At 41.3% G+C, this 17281-nt stretch overlaps 1 protein-coding gene across 8 annotated transcripts in view; it reads right to left on the reverse strand.

Moving 5' to 3' along the window:
* Nucleotides 1-17281, reverse strand: part of PAM (peptidylglycine alpha-amidating monooxygenase) — a 265286-nt gene that overhangs the window by 17298 nt on the left and 230707 nt on the right. For all 8 annotated transcript variants that reach the window (XM_068247473.1, XM_068247472.1, XM_068247471.1 and 5 more), the window contains 4 exons: nt 12395-12467; nt 9085-9289; nt 5121-5321; nt 1679-1797 (listed from right to left, as the gene is read on the reverse strand). In XM_068247473.1, the coding sequence (XP_068103574.1) occupies nt 1679-1797; nt 5121-5321; nt 9085-9289; nt 12395-12467 (598 nt within the window). The remainder of the gene's footprint in view (nt 1-1678; nt 1798-5120; nt 5322-9084; nt 9290-12394; nt 12468-17281) is intronic.

Genomic DNA, 17281 nt, shown 5'->3' on the forward strand with positions numbered 1-17281 from the left:
TATACTTTAGGAGCACTGGTCCTAGTGCCAAAAAGTTGAATGCTGGGAGTTCTTTTGAATGCTGGGAGTTCTTTTGAATGCTGGGAGTTCTTTTTATCTATAATATATTCCTCCTCTTCCATTTATTTCCCTGCCTAGCTGATCACTTGTGTTTACAAGCAAGGCTGAGGTGACTCAGTGGTTGGATGTGTAAATAAAAATAAAAAAAGACTCTGGGAGGAGGGCAGCTAATGAATACACAATGAGCAAGAGAAGGGAGGGGGGAAAACAAGAGTCAGGGAGGATATGATGTCAGCATTAGCTTGGCAAGATGGCCACTGCCTAGAAAAGGATTTTCTGCTTTTCCTTTATAAAATTCACAGGAATCATTACGTGGATTGCACAATACATTTGTTATGTAAGTAGAAGTAGTATTTTTCTACGTATATATGTGTTTTTTATTTCTAGGTTAGCATGGGTGTCGCTTGTTCTTTAAGTCCTAGCAGATCAAGCGTGGTTCTGCATTAAGCATAGCTGTAAGTTTTAGATGCAACTAATTGGCATCTCACTTCTTAAGGCATAAGCTGGAAGACAGAGTTAGCAGGGTTAAAGGGGTCCAAGGCAATCGTTCTGCAACTGCTACCATAAAGCTCCTGCAGTGAAGGGAAGCTACAGCCAATTATACAAAGTTCATAATTAAAAAGAACCCTGTTGTATATCCAAGTATATGATTCCAATACTTTATCATAAAAGACTAGAGCTCATTTAAAGTGGTCTGAAAGCCAGAATTTCTACTTTGCTCTAAAAGATTCCTCAAAGCTTGAAAGCTACTATCCCAGAATTTTGTTTTTAGCAGAACATCACTGAAGTGGTTAAACAAAGCACTTTGTCCTGCTATCCAGCTTCAAATCTGCATCCAAACTGTAGATAACAGTATCTTTGTTTACATTCCAATGTTGTTACAATGTGTGTAAACACAGTATAACAGGTGAAAAGGCGCTCTCTGTGCTTCACACACACACACACACACACACACAGAGTTCAGAATAGCTCATTAAAAGATGTTAATATATAATAAAAAGCAGTTTGAATAAAATGCAATGACAGCTTTTATGGCACGATAAACTACACTTTGGAAACTTGTAATTTGTACACAGACAAAATTACTTATGCACAAAAGCAAATATGATAGATGTATGAGTAATAAAAAATAGGAACACACATTTTTATTGAATGTTATGTCGGAGTTTCAGACCACCTTAATGTAATGTGGCTGATTCTTATCCTTTTAATATTCCTCCTAATCCAGCCAACTGAAAACTCTATTGAAATTTGACCATAGCTTTATCAGAGCTCTGCCACGTCCCTCCATAACCCTTCCTTCTTATGAGTCATGCTGTTTGCTCTATATTTGCAAAGACAGGACAGTTGCTCTGTGTGTTGAGGGTAGTCCAGCGTACGCCTAAACACTGAGACTGGACCACAGCCCAGCGTAAGCCTGAGAAGAGAGAAGACTTCACACAGCAAAGCAGACAGCTTGACTCATCAAAAGGAAGGAGGTGAGGAGGGGTTAGCAGAGAGGCTGGGCAGAGCCAAAGATCTGACCATATTATGCTTGAATTCCAACAAACCTCATGCAGCGAACCATTCAATCTTCATCCAGCATTATAGAAAACTTGTAATTACAAATTCATATTACCTTCTTAGCTGGAGCAAAGGTGTCTATAATCTTGCCAGTAGTGAAGTTCATTGCAAAGGCCAGCACATCCACTGAATTCCCATAGTATGACTTTCCATTCACCGCATACAATGTTCCTCCTGAAAGGAAACAGTACATGTTGCATTTTCATGAAGTCATTGTCACCTCCACATTATAAAGTGAACCTAAATTGAAAAGACACCTAAAAGGTGGCCACTAACGACACAATTTGCCAAAGAATGATTCTTTGTATGAATGATCGGATATGATCGTTTGGGACCACTAATGGACAAAACTCTCCTAACCAATCAGATCAGATTAATGAAATCGATCCTATTTTCGGATAGATTTCATTAATCTGATCAGATTGGTTAAGAGATTTGTTGTTCATTAGTGGTCCCAAACCATCATTTCCGATCAGTCATACGAAAAATTGTTTATAAACGATCGTTTGGCAAATTGTATCATTAGTGGCTACCTTAATATAGACTTTAGTGATACTACAGACTTTCTTGCAGTATAGTAAGTTTTTAATCCAAATATGAAATCTTCAAATTCTATTCCCCTGTAAATTTGGCGTTGGAAGTAGTTTTTTTTAACTGACAATGTTAACACGGTGGATAGTATTGCCAACCTTTCAATGTATTTTTTACTGACAACGATATCAAAATTTATTGACAAAGGTTTTTTTTTTACTGACATGGTTATGGGTGGAGACAAATGTACAGAAAGTTAGCAGTGGTGTAAGTTGACCTGCCCAGCAAAACGTTGGATAAAGCTCTCTCTCCTACAAAAAAATAATGCCCATCTAGCTTGTTGCTGGGCTGGCTATAGTTCTGCACCTGCGCAGTAGCACAGCTGTACTTGTTATTGTATGAGAGCTGGGCTGCAAGCTTTGGGGCTCCGATCGCTGGAACGGCCCAGTAGAGAAGGACGGGGGGAAGCCTCCTTGGAATCCAGAGGCTTTCCTCTCCCGAGGTAAGTATTTAACGTTTTGATTAAAACACCTCACAGGTTTGCTTTAAAAGGAAAGAAAAATGTCAGCAACCATTTGCCTCTCATGTCAGGTGCTTACGATTAAAAGCACCACAAGCTTATTAGAGCATAAGGTTTACAGAAAAAAATTGGTTTCAAGGGGGCAGGAAATCACCTTGTCCCTGAGACCAGCAGCCTGTGCTGTGACCAGAGCCAGCAATGAGGAGGATAGCAGAGAAACCAGGATAGCAGAGAAACCAGGATCGCTGCACATTCTGGAAAATTCACAATGGCCTCAATTCACTAAGATGATGCTGGAGATAGTAAGGCAAGAGAAAACTTATCACCACACATCTTTGGTATTTTCAGTGTTATGCTGGGGATACACGGTACATTTTCCCCCTTATCAATCAAGCCGCTGATTGCTCGATTGATCATATCCAACAGGTCCGATGACCCCGCTCGATCCCCACCCACTCGATCCCCATGGGCAGACAATAGCGGGGAGTCGAGCGAAAGATAAGGAAGCGCCCGCGGGACGAGCGGGAATCGATCTGGCCGGCGGCGGGGACGCTAATCGAGCCGCCGGGTCATACTGTGTATCCCCAGCATTAGTTCACTAAAAGGCTTGCCTTATTAAGGTGTGGAGAAGAGAAGTTTTCACAGTGAGAGAGTTAACTTATCATTTCTGTTCTTAAAGGGAACCTTAACTGTGAAAAGGAAAAAAAAGTTTCACTTACTTGGGGCTTTCCCAAGCCCCCTGCAGCCCTCGCAGCTCCTCAAGTGTCCTCCGGTCCCCTGCTGAGGCTTAGTTTCGTTTTCGTCCGACTACCAGTCGGCTCTCGGCAACGCGTCCTATTCTTCGCCTTCCCTGCCGTCAAGTGTGTCATGTGCAGGTGAAGTACGCTTGCATGATGCGCTTCATGGCGGGGAAGGCGAACAATAGGACTGGTAATCGGCCGGAAACGAAACTAAGCCGCAGCAGGGGACCGGAGGACACTTGAGGAGCTGCGAGGGCACAGGACGGCTGCAGGGGGCTTGAGAAAACCCCAGGTAAGTGAAACTTTTTTTCCTTTTCACAGTTAAGGATCCCTTTACGTTACCTCCTCTGTAGTTATTTTCACATGCAGTTAATTAATAGCCTGTCTTTAACTTTAGAATTCTGTAGTTATTTTAAAGGGACTCAGAGCTCTAGCAAATAGAAAGATTTATACATACCTGGGGCTTCCTCCAGCCCCATACGCTCCCATCGCTCCCACGCCGCCGTCCTCCGTCTTCTGCAGCACCAGAACCGGGTCCCTGCACTTCCGTCAGTCGGGGCCAATCTAATGTAAGAGAAGTGCGCTCTCTACGTAAGAGCGCACTTCTCCTGCGTAGCTGGCTCCAACTGCCGGAAGTGCAGGGACCAGGTACCGGTGCTGCAGAAGACGGAGGACGGCGGCGTGGGAGCGATCGGAGCGTATGGGGCTGGAGGAAGCCCCAGGTATGTATAAATCTTTCTATTTGCTAGAGCTCTGAGTCCCTTTAAGGTTTGAAATGTTAACTTTAGAGATCTCTCCTTAAATTAAAAGACAACTAAAGTGAGAGGGATATGGAGGCTGTCTTATTTATTTCCTTTTAAGCAATACCAGTTGCCTGGCAGTCCTGCTGATCATCTGCATCTAATAGTTTTAGCCGTAGACCCTGAACAGGCATGCAGCAGATAAGGTGTTTCTGACATTGTCAGATCTGACAAGATTAGCTGCATGCTTGTTTCTGGTTTTATTCAGTAACTCCTGCAGCCAAAGAGATCAGCAGGACTGCCAGGCAACTAGCATTGTTTAAAAAGAAATAAATATGGCAGCCTACATATACCGATCACTTCAGTTGTCCTTTTTGAAGCCCAATCTACACAATACGATGCTTTGTACGATTCGATAACGATTCTATTTACGATCCGATAATCCGACATGTTCGATCGGGATTTGATTTGATTCAATTCGATTTGCCATTGGAAAACAATGGCAAATCAAATTGAATCGAAATCCCGATCGGACAGGTCGGATTTAATCGTATCGTAAATAGAATTGTAATCGAAATGCACAAAGAATCGTATCGTGTAGATGGGGCTTAAAAGACAGAAGCATTTCCTACATGCCTTATCACTATGGTGATAACACTATAAACATCTCAGAAAGGTTATTACAGACAGGAGATAAGCTTAGTAAATTGAGGCCATGTCACACTGGCTTCCCATTATTAATCATTTCCACATAAAATAAAAGAAATAATGCTATATTCACACTACAAAAAAAAATATATTTTTTTTTACACATGCAAAAAAAATACCTCAATACCCATTCATCCTCAAGGAGAGTTTCTAAAAACGTCTCCATTGAAAATTAAGGACACTTTGCTATTATGATGCTGCTCTAATAATAATAATAATAATAAACTCATGCAGATACAGCATTCCTCAGTGCCTTACCTGCAGCATAGAAGACAGCGAAAACTCTGTTGCCAAACGCTGCATGCTTGATCTCTCTCACAAAGTGACCTGTTTCTGAACTAAAACACTGAATTCTGCCATTCTCCCTGTCAGCAACGCACAGCTGTAACTGATCAGGTACGAGGGTCAGACTGTGGGGGATGCGGAACTCGCCAGGTCTAGCAATCCGTGATGAGGAAGCTGAAAGAGAAGATTTTATTACTACAAGGACAGATACAGGACAATGAACACATGTAAAACGGAGAATGTAACCAATGCTACTACTGCTTCCATAAGTAACTATCAGTTTAAAGAGGAACTCCAGTGAACATTTTACTGTTGACAGGTGATGTAGCTGCTGCATATAAACCGCTATTTCCCACAAAAGTTCGAACTTTTCTTGTGGGAGGGGTTACTTGTGGGAGGGGTTTCACCACAAGATCAGTCATACAGCGCCCCCTGATGGTCTGTTTGTGAAAAGGAATAGATTTTTAATTGAAAAGGGGGCATCAGCTATTGATTGGGATAAAGTTCAATTTTTGGTCGGAGTTTCTCTTTAAGAGGTAAAGTGAAATCATTTTAATTAATTTTGGGCTATTTAACTAGTCCTTTAACTAAATTATGTCAGTTTGGCCTCCCCATTCTACTTCAGTCTCCCACTACAACCGTCACCAATACTCCAGCTCCTTTCAATGGTACACCATACCCACTAATAGCTCTGGCCTACATGGTGCATCCAAAGGAATCCATCAGGACCCACAGTGCACAGGAAGGAGCCATCAGCGGATGTGGCTGGAACTAAGAACTGGAGGAGTTGTGACAAGTGTGGGAGCCAAGAGGAGAACAGGGAAGATGAACAGGATGCTGCACAGTGTGCACTCACTGCTTACATAACAGGCACCAACGTTGAAGCACAATAACTGGGAGCAGACGCACTTTAAAGTTTGATTTTAGAAGGAGTAGATAACAAAGATATAACAGTTCACAATGCAAAGTTTATATTTATTTTAGCTGCTAGGAAGAGATTAAGACCAAGGAAAGTGGAGGAGAGATGTTAATGTTCTTCTTACAGCGGTTTTCAATTAAGTGTCCATTCATATGTGATGGGTTTCTTTAACACACTCAAAACACTACTGAAGGTACTAATTACATAAAGAAAAGAATGGTGTTGGGAATGGCTCCAATCACACTAAGGGCTTGAACCAAATAGAGTGTTTTTTTGAGCGTTTAGTGAACGCTTTCAACTGCTAGAGATTTCCCTAAACGCTCTGCCAATGTAAATGGACGGGACAGATTCCACTAGAGCGATTGCGATTAGGCACATCGCAATCACAGGACATGCAACATTTTGGGAGCGTTTTCACTGTAATGAATTGTATCGGAGCAGGGAAATTGCTCCCAAAATCACTTGCAAAGCGATCCCACAAATTGCTAGTGGGTCCCAGGCCTAAAGCAGTGTGCTGCATAATGTCAAGACAATTTGGCTAGTAACAACTCATAGCATTGTGCTATGAGTGTCCATTTAAAGCAAACCTGAAATTAAGATAAACATACGGGATACTCAATTATGTGTAGTATTACGATATAGAACCTCCCCACAGTCTCATAGTCCTACTTTCAATTTAAGGAGCTAAATTTAACCTCTGAACTCTGCAAAGTAGCCATCTCAATCTGACATATAATTTGGTTCATTCAGCTGTCAACAAAAAGAAATAATGAACACAGTGTTTTGCTCACCCAGATACAATTAGTTTTCTTCTGTTTACTCTTTAGGAGAGATGCATCTGTTTAACTGCTTCATCTCCATATGGATTACATGGTACTGCTCAAATAACTTTTTCAAAGCAAGAAATTAATAAATGAAACGTGGACACAGACAGGTTGTAATTGGGCTTAGTACTATATGTACCCATGTTTATGCCATCATGTCACGTGCCACTTCAGGATACCCACTTTTATGGCAATTATCCTGGTTTCAGGAATAGATGAAAATTTTAAATTTGATTGACTTATATTTCCATACCATAAGTACTATTATCACTTAAAGAGGGACTGTAGTGAAACAAAACAATGAATAAAATGTTTTATTGTTTACAATATTCATTTATTAATGTTTGCCCTTTGTAAAATCTTTCCTCTCCCTGATTTACATTCTGAAATGATCTGTACGTAAGGTTTGTTACCGAGAGTTCTATGCACAGAGGGAGATTCTGCTTGCTTGGCAGTTGGAAAAGGGCATTATTTCACACAATGCAACGAGGTTCACAGCAAACTGTAAGAATCTTGGTCATGACATCACACTGTAGGAGGGGTTTAACCACAATATCAGCCATACCCCCCCCCCCCCCCTTCCGATGATCTATTTGAGAAAAGGTAAAGATTTCTCATTGGTAGGGGGTATCCGCTACTGATTGGGACCAAGTTCAATACTTGGTTAAAGCGAAATATAACCCAGCATTTCAATTTTGCTCTAAAACATTATTTACAGCATATTATATGCAACCAGCATTATTTTTTTTTACTAGACCAGCAACACAGAACTTTAAAGTTCCGTGGAGAGAAATGGAGACGCAGCCAAAGTTTAGATAGATACATTTAAGTAAACACAATGTAACAAGTGGTGAATTTGACACACACTCTGACTGTGCAGGAGCTGGAGGACAGCCAGAGAGTGTGTGTCACATTCCTCACTTATTATATTGTGTTTACTTAAATGTATCTATCTAAACTTCGGCTGCGTCTCCATTTCTCTCCACAGAACTTTAAAGCTCTGTGTGTAACCCTTCCAATGCTGGTCTGGTAAAAAAAAAATGCTGGTTGCATATAATATGCTGTAAATAATGTTTTAGAGCAAAGTTGAAATGCTGGGTTATATTCCGCTTTAAAGTTCCTCTTTAAATCTCCCTGGCGCAGTACTAAAACCATGCAGTTACCAAATACAGCCATTTTATGCAGGGGTTTAACATGGCAGCTTTATAGTTATACAGATTGAGGTGTATAGGGAGCTTTTTGCAATTGTTTCTAATCATAATATTCACACTGGTTCTGTATAATGATAGGTTCACTTACTACATGTTTTTTTATCCTGAGAAATTTCACTTATTGTTCTTACGTAAATATTTTTTTTATATCCTTTACAACTAAACATGAACCTGTATTACATGTTTAATGTTTACTGAACAAATCAATCATGTCTGGAGAAAATCCAATAAACCTTTCAGACGGACACACTGAATTGCATTGTCCAGGTAATGTAATATATGTCTTTCCTGAGAAATGTCAGAGAGAAAAAGATCCCTCTCCGTGTCTGTAAAGAAAATGTCACCATAAACCTGACTGTAACCTGCAGGGCCACCATAGAAAAGGTACAAACAGGGCATGACACCAAACCAGCCCAACATAGCTTATGTCTGCAATGAGGAAATGAAATGAGTCAAAAGGTATTTATGTTTCAAGAAGTACTATAACTTAAAACTGTCTTTTCTGAATGCTAGTGAGTCCAACTGAAACCTGTGAACATGAAACTTATGGAAAGCTGAAATTGTGGTGAGAGGTATATGGAACAGGTTCTTTCTATCTTGTAGGCAGTAGAGCCACCACCTAATTTTAAAGTGGATCCCAACTCTAGCACAGCTTACAATAAAAAAAAAAAAAACATTCATTCCACATATACTGTAGCTGCTTAATAAATTCACTGGACTGTTCTCTGTGCTTGTTTAGCTAGATCAGAGTGTCTTATCAGCAGCTGTGAAACAGAGTTTTGAGCTGTGTAGCAGCAGCTCTCTGCCCTACAGTAAACATAGGCTTTCAGTGCTTATAGTAAAGTGAATTCAAGTAAAACTTCTGTTTTTTCCCCCTAAAGGCTATCATGTTATGACTAAACTTTTAAAGCAGAGAGGATGTTCTGAGTTTTGTTCCACTTTAACTAAAGTGTAAAAGTTATTCCAGTCTATGCAGCACTTACCTTCTCCCCACTTCATGATGAGCATGCCTTGGGGTGAAAACTGCATGATCCTACTGTTGCAATATCCATCAGACACAAAGAAATTGCCAGTTATTGGATCCACTGCCACATCAGTTGGCTGGCAGAAATGGCTCCTGTCGCTGCCTGGCTGGAAAGCTTTGCCCAGTGTTAACAGACTAGAACCATCGGGTCCAAGCTTGAAGACCTTTAAAGAAATAGGAACACGATTCACAATATATAACAGACAGATTCCTTTTACAGATCAGAACTGTCAAAAGACATAAGCAAAACTAATGGTGATGGCTAAAGGGCCAATGAAAGTAGATTTACGTATGTGCGTAAAGTCGGAAGGTGCAACTCCGCCCATCACCTTGTGATGACGTGTTCGGAGAAGTGTGCAGGAACACATCTCCCCTCCCCAAATGCCTACTCCAGTGTTTTTTCCTTTAAAATCCCTGCACTTGTCCTTGCATGCATCTGTTGCCCTGGCCTGTTCTTCCGGCGGCAGCCTCACTTCCTGTGCAATACATTTCATATACATGTGCCTCTCTCTATTCCATCATATGACAATGAGTGGAGCGCCTCTTTAATATTTCAAAGTAGGACTACCCTGTATTATGCGGTCAAAAGAAAAAGATACGTTTTCAGCTTATGCAGATTTTTATTGGAATGTGTACAGTATACATACAACTCATCATTTTAATTTAATTGTATTAAAACAATGTTTAGTACAGACCGCAGCCATATTTTGTAGGCTGGTAAGGTCACAGAGATGTCTGCAATGTCAGCTAATTTAACTTCACAGCAACCAATTACTGCCAGTAAAGGTGGCCATACACTGGTCGATGTGCCATTAGATCGACCAGCTGACAGATCCCTATCTGATCGAATCTGATCACAGAGGGATCGTATGGCTGCCTTTACTGCAAACAGATTGTGAATCGATTTCAGCCTGAAACCGTTCACAATCTGCTGAGCTGCTCCTGCCGCCTGTCCCCCCCCCCCCCCCCCGTATACATTACCTGACGCTGGCTCCCGGGCATCTTCTCCGCATTGCACGGCTCTGTTCCGGTTCCATTACGGCGCTTCCTGTGTTACTCCGTGACCAGGAAGTTCAAATAGAGTGCCCTCTATTTGAACTTCCTGGTCACTGCAGTGACACAGGAAGCGCCGGGATGGATGGAGCCGGAACAGAGCCGTGCAGCGCGGAGAAGACGCCCGGGAGCCAGCCTCAGGTAATGTATACTTGATCGGATCGGCCGCCGCTAGCGACGCGCACTTTACCCGCGGGCGATCGAGGGTAATTTCCCGCACGGCGCGATCGACGGACCGATCCGATTTCGGGAGGAAATCGGATCGGCGGCTGCGTTTACCGCGAACGATTGGCAGCAGATTCGATCCCCGGATCGAATCTGCTGTCGAAACGGCCGGGAATCGAGCCAGTGTATGGCCTGCTTTACTGTTTTCAGTTTAGATTCAATAGAGCGCCACCTTCTGGCTTCTCGATGAAGTATTTACTGGTAATACTTCAAAATTAACTAGTAGGAATGGAAAGTCCCATTTGCAAACAAACAATATGAGAGGCGTGGCTGAAAAGCTGGCACTGGTGGTAGTTTAGTCAGATTACGCACCATGCGTTCAGGTGGAACTGCTTGATCTTTATCTAAAATATATGCACTGCTCTACACGTCATTCCTCTGACTGTTAGCCAAGATGTGATCAAAGTAATAATGGAGCAATTGCAGTTGCAGGTCTGGGTATGCGAGTGATAATCTGTGAGTGGTTTGGTAATTTGTCAGTGGTAATCTTGTTCTGATCATTCCTTTCTTGATTCTTTCCAATGAATGAGCAGGTAATGAATAAGAAGCATTCCCAGCTACCCCCAGAAGCAGAGATGGGCGGCTCCCAGCAGCAGCAGCACTGTTAGTATACTGCTTTACCTGGTAACACATAATTACAAATCTGAAAAATGAAGTTAATTAAAATATAATTGCACATATTTATTCATGAATTCTTACGCTGCAAATTAATGGAGGTTAAATATATATTTGCATTATTAATGTGGCTTAAAGAAATGTATCCATGCATACTGTATATCTGATCTGCATGCTTGTTCAGGGTCTATGGCTTAAAGAATTAGAGGCAGAGGATGAGCAGGACAGCCAGGCAATGAGCATTATTTAAAAGGAAATAAACGTGTCCTCCTCCATATCCCTCTCACCTCGGGTTCCTTTTAAGGATACCTGAGGCAATCTCCTTTGTACAAACGAAGGGAGCAGGCATGAATGCGCAGCAGTCCGCATGGTTGCTAAACCAAGAAGGGGTGCGGCTTGCTTACGTATGCGGAAGTGCCGCCGCTGCGTGAGCTGCTTAACTCACGCTATAACGGCCTGCCCCTTGTCAGGATCCTACAATGAACAAGCGCCAGTGGCACAAAACAGCGGTTTGTAGAGGATCCTAGTACCTGCCGCCCACCTATGCCGCTCATAGCCATCCTTGTACGTGCAACTGTAAGTGTATTTTGTATTTCTCAAAATTGCCAGTGCCAGTCTCTCCTCTCCTCCTTAAAGCAGTTCTCATGCCCACCGCTCCCCTTAGTCTCCCCTGCCCCCTCCGTTCCCTTGTAAATGCTCTTGTAAGAGAGCCAAGTCGGTCATTTCTGTGCACTACCGTGCAAGTACTAGCATGGCCGGGTGGGTGTCCTTGATCGTGCTCCTGTGGCCAGGTGCACTCTGCGCATGTATTCTACATAACGACTTGTAGTGTGCATGCTCAGAGAGCTGCCGGTTATGGGAGCATGATCAAGGACACGTGTCACTGGGCCAGTACTTGCGCATATCCGATATGTCCAATCCGATAACGGGGTTAATTTTGTGCAGTATTGATCTGAAAATCAATACAGTTATCTATCGGGAGCAGATTGGACATATGTTATCGATTCGATCCATCGATCTGATGGGAAGTTGCATTGTGTGTATCAGGCATTACTTGCCACCACATCACTGCCATTTGGGAGTTTTCATCAGACCATGCTGTCCTGTGGAATTATTACTTTCTCATAAAAGTCTGTCACTATTTACTGTTGTGGGGCAGAAAGCAACCCATGCCAAAGCACTCTGTAGTACTGAGAACCCTTGTAGAATAATCCACTCATGAACACACAATGCATGAAGGGATTCATTATACTTTAAAAGAAGTTACCATAAACTACCAGATTTCCCTCCCATAATGCTTTGCTATTCCTTGCTGAGACATTCTTCTGCATTGTTATATTGATTAGAGTAGAGAATGATTACATAAATATACCTACCTGATGCAGGGCTACATCAGTGACCCAAAAGTTACCATCTGTATCCACAGTTAAACCATGAGGCAGATAAAACCTGCAGACAGAAAGGTCACAATGAATAACTCTATCCCACTGTACTGCTAGAACGACATGTAAGGCTAGATTCTACTTGCAGTGTTTGCGCATGTGCAATTTTCTGCAAATGTTTTTACACACATTATGCATATTCATATTCACACAAAAAACATACACCTTGCACACAAAACATGCATTAGATTTGAAGGAGCCCATTGATTAACATGGACCATCACATCTAAAGCTTTTTTTTACATGCAGATCTACTGGAAATCAGGCCTAATTTTTATAAAGCCATCACATGGCATGTTCATTACAATTTAATAATCTACACATAAAAATAGGGCCTTTTCCCACTACACAGCTGAATCGCAAAATCGCAGATCACTAGTGATTTTTAAATCACTAGGGTTGCTACTTTATTATAGAAATCCTGAGAAGTATTTTCCATTATAGTGATTCAACTTGAAAATCGCAATCACTTTCTGGAGCGATTTTAAGGGGGATAATGCAATGCAAATGAAAAATCTCAATTGCATAACAGAATTAATGAGCTTCCAGGCAGCACGCTAGGACCTTCTACAGCCATGGAACAGGTGAGATGTCCTCTATTTACCTTCCACTGCGCCAACTCTGCATTAAAAATGGCAGCAGAACAGATAGTCCCCGGCGGCGTGACGTCATCTCGGCGGGTCGGCGGTCGTTCGTAAGTCGGGCGTTCGTAAACCGGGGACTACCTGTACATTACAAAGAGCTTTTCAAATCACATGTGCTTGTAAAGGCACTGTTAATGGGTTCTATACCGAAATTACATAATCATTTAGAAAATTTATTGCCGATAGGTAGCCTCTCCTTGGCCTGGAAATCCCTCCTGAATGGTTTGATCTTTAAAGGTGCGTACACATGTCGGACTGACACAAGCTACCAGTCACCAGACCCGCCAGCGTGGCGGACGTTGTGACGTGTGTACGCACCTTAGTTTGCTCTACCCAAGGAGGCTTCAAATTTTTACATATTAAGCAACGGGAGCTTAACACATACAGTTTCAGAAACTCATCTGTAATGAGAGACATAGACATCTGTAATGAGAGACATATGGTGTCTGTCATATTTATTTCCTTTTAAACAATACCAGTTGCCTGGCATCCTGCTGATATCTTTGGTGGTGGTGGTGTCTGAATCACACACCTGAAACAAGCATGTGCCTCATCCAGTCAGTCTTCAGTCAGAAACATAACAATAATCCTAATACTTGCATAACGCTTTTCTCCTGCTCAAAGCGCTTGAGAAATGCAGCCATTGAAGGTCATGCTCAGTAGGCCACCCTGCAGCATTAGTGAGTCTTGCCCAAGGACTCATTACTGAATAGATGCTGGCTTACTGAACAGAAACAGATTTGAGTCCTGGTACACTATTCAGCTATCTGATCTGCATGCTTAGGTCTATAGGTAAACGTATTAAGGCGGCCACTAATGGTCCAATTCGTTTGAGCGATCAGAAATTCTGATTGGAAGTGAAATCGTTTGCCACACCATCAATGAACCAATCTTGCTTTCTATCTATCACAATTGACAAGAAAATCCAAATTTTGATTTGATGAACATCGGACGACTGTTTTTATAATCGTTTGTAATCCATTGTGCTCATCAATGGAAATTATTTACAACCAATCTGATCAGAATTTCTAATTGCTCAAACTATTTTTCACTAGAAATTGGACCATTAGTGGTCACCTGTAGAGGCATAAGCTCAGACAGACAGCCAGGCAATGTGCATTGTTTAACTAGCTGCTACGTCCAAAAGGCTGCCTCTGCTGCCACTCGCCGGCGCAGCTGATCGTGCACACTTCTGTGCGTGCTCCCGCTGCCACCCGTTAGCCCGGAGATCAATGAATAGGAACACATCCCCTCTTCACTTCCTGTAAGTGTACATAGTACGCTTACAAGACGCCTTAAAAAAAAAATTGACTGAGGCCATTTGTGGCCAAATAGTAAAATTAAACCTACTTACATTTTTTAATAAACATAATCACACTTACATTTATAATTAACTAATTACTTCCAACACTCTCCTAAAAACACCCCAATAAAACTTCTAATTAAAAAATAAAAATAAAAAAATTATTATTAAATTGAAAAAACAAAACAAAACAAAACCTTATGGTCTGAACTTTTTTTTTAGTATGCATGTCAAGAGGGTATACTACTATTATTTTTTTAAATTATGAGCTTGTAAATAGTGATGGGCGCAAAACTGAAAAAAATGCACCTATATTTCCAAATAATATATTGGCGCCATACACTGTCATAGGGAAATAATTTAAATGGTGTAATAACCGGGACAAATGGGCATAAAATACGTGGGTTTTAATTATGGTAGCATGTATTATTATAAAGCTATAATGGCCAAAAACTGAGAAATAATGATTTTTTTTCTAAATATTCCAAATAAAATGCATTTAGTATAAAATAATTCTTTGCAAACTGTACCACCCAAAGAAAGCCTAAATGGTGGCGGGAAAAACCAAGATATAGATAATTTTGTTGTGATAAGTGGTAATAAAGTTATTGGGGAATGAATGGGAGGTGAAAGTTGCTTGAATGCATAAGGTGAAAAAACACTGAAGGCTGAAGAGGTTAAAAGGACATAACTATGTCAGCTCTCATATTCCTTTCACTTCAAGAGAACTTTAAAGCAAGACTCTAATTCCAATGAGCTGAACAGACCCCAACATTTATGGCAACCCCAAAGACTGGACAACAGAAACTTAAGTGAAATCTGTCATGTTATTTCCTTTTTTATTCACTGTTGGCTATATTATTATTATTTGTTTGTTATGTTTTACAGCACCATTTTTTTTCTACAGTCTTCTAGCGCACTATTTTTTCCTAAATCATTTTAGGCTCAATCCTGTTCTGAGTATACACAGAGTTGAAACAGCCTCTGGGTGCTACCATAGAAAGTGTGTTTTTGCATAGAGCAAAGGGTTAAACAAAACTTGTTTTGCATAATTGTTTCTTTCGAGGTTGTGACACTGTATAGACACATGGAGGTTGATTCACAGCATTACAGTAATACTGCCAAGCACAGACAGGGCACCGGCACGCCAGTATTATCCTTATTTTCGGCTATTAGCACGACCCCCAGTACTCAAGTAGCGCAAGCATTGCTGCAGTAAAATTCACTACTAATGGTAACACTAGTTAGTAATGCGCGTTACCATAGTAATAGGCACACTACAAGAGTATCCAGGGCTGTGGTGATAACGGAACTTGAGGTATTTGCGGCCAAAAATAAGGGTAATACTGTTGTGCCCTGTCTGTGCACGGCAGTATTACTGCATTGTTGTGAATCATGTCCACAGTGTCAAGTAGGGATAATCAATAAGAAACAGAGATTACAGCCAGGAAGAGCTCATTCTGAATGGGGGGGGGGGGGGGGGAGGCATGCAAATGCAGGAATAAAGTACAGGTCCTTCTCTTCAGATCCTCTCTACAGCTAAAAAATCTCTCAGCTTTTCTCATATGATCTGTGAGAAAGCAGTGCGTGTGGGCAGGGCAGAAACAAAAAGTAAATCATTCCTCTGTGAATAGTGACAGAGAAGTGGAACCTATTTACATGGTACAGCTCTAGCCCAGATGCCAGTTTTTGTTACAAAAAGCTGATATATTTGGCATTCCTTTCACACAGGATGTGATCAGAGACTTCTGAAAAACTTTCTACTGTTGCTGGCTAAAATGCTTTATAGGTATGTGGGGTTTACAGGACAGTTTCTTTGATAGTTCCACTTTAATTCAGTGATGCGAGTAAACTGCATTATTCATCAAAGCCCCATTTAAACACATTTTTATCATTCTTAGGTAGAAAAACACGTCTACCATATACCACCATAACACTTGTCAGTTAAATATTTCCCAACAAGCTGGAAATAACTCATTTAAATAAGCTTTAAAATCACATAAGGGCAATTCTGATTGGTTGAACTGACACACTGGAATAATGTGCAAGGTTATCCGGCCAATAGGCTATTAAATACTTGGGATAATCCTGATGGTATAAACAATTACATTTTCCCTTAATTTCTTTGTATATCGACAATTAGTCCCCATTAGATTCAGCACCAGGGTTCCAATGTAAATCAATGTTATAGTGTCACAGCCTTTTAATTAAAGTGTCATTCAATAAGGCAGCTGTGTTGTGAATACTCATTAAAGGAAAAACAAACAGCGAAGAACACAAGACGAGCCATATGCATAGCAGAGCTTAGCAGGCACATTATGAAACGCGTGCAGGCGCTGCGATGCCACAGCTACACAGTATCACGCTACAAAACAATGTCTGGAATTTTATGGCCGCTTCTGTTTTTATGATCTTGCACTATTCATGCAGCAGATATATAGTCTCGCTCAATAAAGTAATGCAAAATGCATTAATAATAAAGAGCTCAGCAATCCAAAACAACTGCTTCGATTTCAGATTACAGAAATCAATCCTGGAAGATGAATACCCATCAGGTGATATACATTTCTGCACTCTGCCTCGTTAAGCTAGCCTGCCGATGTTCACCTCACACAGAAGCACCGCTAAAAGCAACATTCCCCTTCTGTGAGGAAAAGCAATCCATTTAGTTTAGCTCTGGCTATTGCAAGGATTGGTGGCGTACACTTATTTTAGCTGGCCTACATTGTTTTGGTGTGCTAATAAAACAGTGTTTCTGATAGAAGACTGCAGACAGGAGTGTCAGAGGTTGTTACTAGGAAATGAACCTGGTGATCTAAATAGGCCAACCCCCCCTAAGTACTGTGCTAGCCCCTCCTTGCAGATCACGCATTA

This window comes from Hyperolius riggenbachi, chromosome 1 (genome assembly GCF_040937935.1).
Source record: "Hyperolius riggenbachi isolate aHypRig1 chromosome 1, aHypRig1.pri, whole genome shotgun sequence".
Lineage (NCBI taxonomy): Eukaryota > Metazoa > Chordata > Amphibia > Anura > Hyperoliidae > Hyperolius > Hyperolius riggenbachi.